Source organism: Brachycentrus maculatus, unplaced genomic scaffold (genome assembly GCF_059751285.1).
Source record: "Brachycentrus maculatus isolate JH-2025_06_01 unplaced genomic scaffold, ASM5975128v1 h1tg000361l, whole genome shotgun sequence".
Taxonomy (NCBI): Eukaryota; Metazoa; Arthropoda; class Insecta; order Trichoptera; family Brachycentridae; genus Brachycentrus; species Brachycentrus maculatus.
The window spans coordinates 1172501-1177650 of record NW_028281110.1 but is presented as its reverse complement, the minus strand read 5'-3'; the positions used below and the strand labels follow the sequence as shown (position 1 = coordinate 1177650).

General features: G+C 35.0%; 1 protein-coding gene across 1 annotated transcript in view; it reads left to right on the top strand.

Annotated features, from left to right (window-relative positions):
• Positions 1-218: 218 nt before the first annotated feature.
• LOC148303596 (tRNA-splicing ligase complex subunit RTRAF-like) overlaps positions 219-5150 on the top strand; it is a 6190-nt gene continuing 1258 nt past the window's right edge. The window contains exons 1-4 of the mRNA XM_088269719.1: positions 219-419; positions 502-726; positions 1731-1823; positions 3532-5150. The exon at positions 3532-5150 is cut by the window's right edge and continues 1258 nt beyond it. Of these exons, the coding sequence (XP_088125845.1) occupies positions 359-419; positions 502-726; positions 1731-1823; positions 3532-3830 (678 nt within the window). The 5' untranslated portion in view covers positions 219-358 and the 3' untranslated portion in view covers positions 3831-5150. The remainder of the gene's footprint in view (positions 420-501; positions 727-1730; positions 1824-3531) is intronic.

Sequence of the window (5150 nt, the reverse complement as noted above, 5' to 3'; positions counted from 1 at the left end):
TTTATAAAATATTTGGTATTTACAAGCTAAATTCAGGCAAGAACTACCGATGAATAGTAGCGTGGACGTCCTGGGCGGCCGAAACCTGTAAAAGCTGTTTTTTCGAAGCGAAAACATTCCGCATTCACTATTTTTGTATGGAATTCATGTATTCCGAAAGACAGAAAAAAACCGACGGAAAACTTGCGTATGCTGTCTGCCTTACCAGCGTCTGTTTCTATGGTATCAGCGCTACTGCCACGGCGCCGGCATTCCCTCAATCTGTCAACGCGACTTGGCTGTTTTGTTCTTGAATGTGTTTTATTTAAATTATTATTGAATCCTACAATTGAATTTTTAGTATAATAATATATATAAAATGTTGAAAAGAAAGTTAGCGGCATTGGCTCACCCTAATCCCGGCGAGTTCAATATTCACGGTGGGTGTTTGAATATACAATATCCAGCTTATTGTAGGCTATGTATGATATTTATAATAATTCCTTTTTTGAAATATTATAGATGAAATCGAATTCCGCAGTACCGTTTTGTGGTTAGAAGACCAGAAAATTCGACACTATAAAATCGAAGACCGGGAGGGATTGAGAAAAATAGACGACCCTAATTGGGTTACTTCCTTTGAAACTTATCAAAATGATTTGTGCAGTCCTGTGATATCTGAAACTCCATACGAACAGCTTACATGGCTCGCCTCGTTTGCTGTACGACTAGAATACGCTGATAAGGGTATGTATGCGATACAATAACTTCTATTGTATCTCTGATCCAAATTATTTTTCCGCTTAGTATAACCGAGTTTTTACATACCCTTTATTGTAAGGGTTAATAAACCCTTACGATAATATACTCTCATAAATAGCTGAACAAATGTGTTCAGCTTTCTATCTATTTACCGTTTCACTCAATTGGTAGTGTTCGGCGGGAAGGGTAATTTTACCTTTTCACTTGACTCATTGTAAATTGCGTGTAAGTTATTTTTACGCATGACTTTTGCGGCATCTTTTGATCTCATATCGATGTATACAGTATGGTTAAATGTTATCACTTCTTTTCAGAGATGTTTATCTCTATTATGAGCGCGAATCCGCCCGCTGATAGTGTGTTAACACATTTGTTTACGGGAAATACTTAAAAGTGTTTTTTGCATACTGTTGGTAGAGAAGGGGAGACGCTCATAAGCGTTCTATTTGTTGAATTTTCATAGAGCGAGACGCCGATAAACATTGTACAGATCAGAATTAGGTTTGCGGTTACTTGTGATTAGTATACAACCCTAATTTGTATACCAATTGATGAATAACCGCCTGAAAACAATGTGTTAAGTTACCTACCTTCAGTTGAACAAATTATCATCAATTTTGATGAAAATGTATTCCATTTATTTTTCTTTTCGATTAATATATGTTAAAATAAATTGACCGCCTCCGTTGTGTAATGGTCAGCCCGCTCGGCTACCGTTCTGGAGGTCCCGGGTTCGATTCCCAAGGGGGGTAAATTAAATATAAGTGATTTTTTCACTGTTACATATATTCAATATTACCCTGGACTGGTACCTGAAGCGGAGGGCTGATCACCTTTCCTTCATGGGTAAATGATCAAGATAACACTGAGTTTATATAACGCAGTGCCCTATGCACCATTGGGGTCCGGATAAGGGTTTTTATTATTATTAAAATAAATTACAGCAATGCCATAGAGTACCTCAAACATAATTTGTTATTTATTTTCAGCTGAAAAATATAATACTGCCATTAAAGAAAGGGTGTCTAAAACAACTTCAGTACCCAATATAGTGTCTTCAAATCCACTCGACAATTTAGATTGTAAGTATTTATTTTAATTATTTTTTTACCAACCCTTTTTTCTCAAAATCCATTCTACCTTTCATATTAAACTAATAACTTATCGATGGTTTCTACAAGAGGTAGCCAGTAAAATTGCCGGCAGTGTATTTTACTTCAAACATGGTAGTAAATAAAATAGGTTTACCACAAATTTTCGCTTTGAAATCAATTGTGACAAACGTGTAAAATAACATCCAATTTAATAAAATGAGCTACAAAGTACATATTAACAAAAAACATTCAAGAAAAAATAACAACCCATTAATCATTTTGGATTGTCTTAGGACCTCATTCAAAAACATTTGTCTTTGTGTATGTCTATTCAAAGATGAATCCATTTCAACAACTAATTATTATTATACATATTACCTTTTCCGGCCCCCCAAAATTTAAACAAAATCTAGCTAGACAGTTACATTCGAATTGGAAAAATATTTTGTCCTCTGCTCCACATACTATTGTAATAGATACGAGTGACAAAAATGTAAGCTTGGAATTTAAATAAATAATACTAATGATGAAAAAAATGTCGAATAACATCAGACATGGGGAAAAAATGAATGTCGAATGAGATTCGACATTGGACCAGTAAGGGTTAATTAACACATTCAATTTTCTGCTTCAATGAGAATTCTGCAACGTGAATGTTCTCCAAAAAACAAGAGTAGGAAGACATTTGCTGACTGTTATCAAGTCCGGAAAGTATCCTTTCTGGGGCATGTACTGAGAGAGAAATACGAGCTATTGTACGTAATCATAAAAGGCAAAATAGAGGGTGACGAGGTGTGGACAAAAAACAGGTCTGGCTCCAGAATATACGAGAATGGACAGAGATCAGGACCGTAGGCGCTGTTTAGAGTTCCCCAAGACAGGGACAATCACTCTCAAGTGAAAGTCGACATCAGAGAGATCTGATATGACACGCACAGAAGAACAAAATGTTAGTTATGTTAGTATATAACGTCTCACTAAGATTTTTGTCTGCTGGTTTCGAGATATTTTCATCTGAACACTATACATCGCAGAGATAATAGAACGCCACACCAATCTGTATTTGAAAACAATCTTTGCCTCTTCTATATTCATGCATCTCCCCCATGCATGCCTGTCGATTATTCAGACTCCTGACCTGATCTAGACGACGTCAGGGGACCTGACATGACACGAGAAGAAGATAACCGTCTCAATGCCGGAAGGTATTAATACGGCCGTACCCAGCAGGCCGTGATTTTTTCAACCAAAATATGTGAGCTTTTAGAAAGATGGCTGTAACTTTGATAATATCGGTAAATTGTAATTTTATTTTATTTATTTGTTCGGGAATTGTACAGCTTTACATTTAAAAAAGTATATAATAAACAATAGTTACATTAATAAAAATAAAGCCAATTAAATAATTCCATATTTATGTTATAATAACTATTAATAACATTTAGAGATAAAAAAAAAAGGGTATGGTATAAAAAAATAGATTTTGCGGAAAGGAGGAAATAATATTTTAGTATTTCTAAATCTGCCTAATAGATGCCTCTATATATTCTAATTTAAAAAATATTGCAATTGGATTTGATATTGGCTTGCGACGAGCTCAAAGGAGAGCAAAGGGGCTCAGCGAAAATGGAGTTGGAAAGCGCGTTAACGCGCTCGTGGCAGCAAACCTGTTAATAGCATTTTTTCATTATTACAGTTACAAGCGATGCATTTAAATCCGGTGTTGCGGAGCTGTCGGCCATGTGCCAAGTGGGCCCCCATCTGGATCCTCGGGTGCGTCTCAGTGCCCTGGCCACTGTGCTCAGCACTGCCCCGCACCCCGCCCCGCCCACCAACAACACGGAGAATGTCCAGGGTCCCGCCGACGTCATGAACCTCCTTTTCATCTCGGAGTTGAGGACTTTGCAAACCTCCATTAATGAAGCTCTAGTCGCTGTCCAGAAGATAACAGCCGACCCCCGTACCGACACGTCCCTCGGAAAAGTTGGCTTTTAGCAATGTGTTCTATTGAAATTTGTAATTGTATGGATACTACTCTTATATTTGGATCGTAATATGTCGTGGGTATGCTGGCAAAAAATGTTAACTCTAAAATCCCTGTTTGAATAATCCCTGTTATTTAAAGCTTTTATCCTGAATAAATTACACGCCATTAACCTTAAAGTTTAATTTACTTTTAAAACCACATTTATATGAAATTTCAAACTACTTAATGTATTTTGCCAATTTCTAGAACGTTGAAAACTTTATAATATGCATCATTAAGTCAAAATTTCATATTTTCAAGTTAACTTTTTTTGCCAGTACAGTACATCCATAATATATTCTGGGCAATCAATTTTTATTTCTTAGATAGAGATTGTAGTGCATACTTTTATCATGTTATATAGCTGGCATAGCTCGATTTATATATAATTCGTATACACCATTGTCTCCATTTTGAGAGTCTCTAATTTATATTTACTAATAATGAAATCCTATTGTAAAAAAAATCAAATGACTAGAAAAAGCCTTAAAAGTAGGTACATATTATGCACCTTAGTTTGTAATATCGCTCACCATCTAAGTCTGAAATTATTTCAGTGTCTAGTTTTACTAAATCGTTCATGCATGTACCTACTAAATGTGAAAAATAATAACACTGCGTTTATTATAATGAAGTATTGACAGCAATAATAGTTAATAGAGTAGATTAAGTAGCTAATATTGTTAAGGTACCTAACTTGTACAAAACGCCTAGCTTATAAATACATTGAATCATTAATGATAGATACAAGCTTGATTGTAATTTTATTTCTTTTTTCACCTTCTTTCTGTAAACTTCTATAAACATGTCCACCAACAAAACAGTCTTCCAAGTGTTTTTTATTTATTTTTTAACACATTTTATGCTGGGCCAATCTAGCGTAAGTTAATGAGTGACGCGGGCATATTCCACTCGCGTAATCTATTAATCGTGACATGATTATTTTTTTAATAAAAACAAAAAGTTATTATATTTTAATAGTACGTAATGAAAAATCAATATTTTATCAAAGAGTTCCAGTGGTAAGTGTGAGACAGTCCCGAGTTCTACTCTTAAAATAAAGCTTCAACAAAAATTCAACACATGTATTTATAAACATGTCGACTAGAAACCTTAAATATCACAATATAATAATCAAAAAACAGTATTCCGTTACAGCCGTAATTTTTTTTGATAATTGTGATTACAGTCTTGGAACTACAGTTTACGGACTGAGGACAGTAAAACTTGCCTCCCCGCATAAGATGTGTTTATACTACAGGATTCTTTTGAATGAATGACAGAAATTG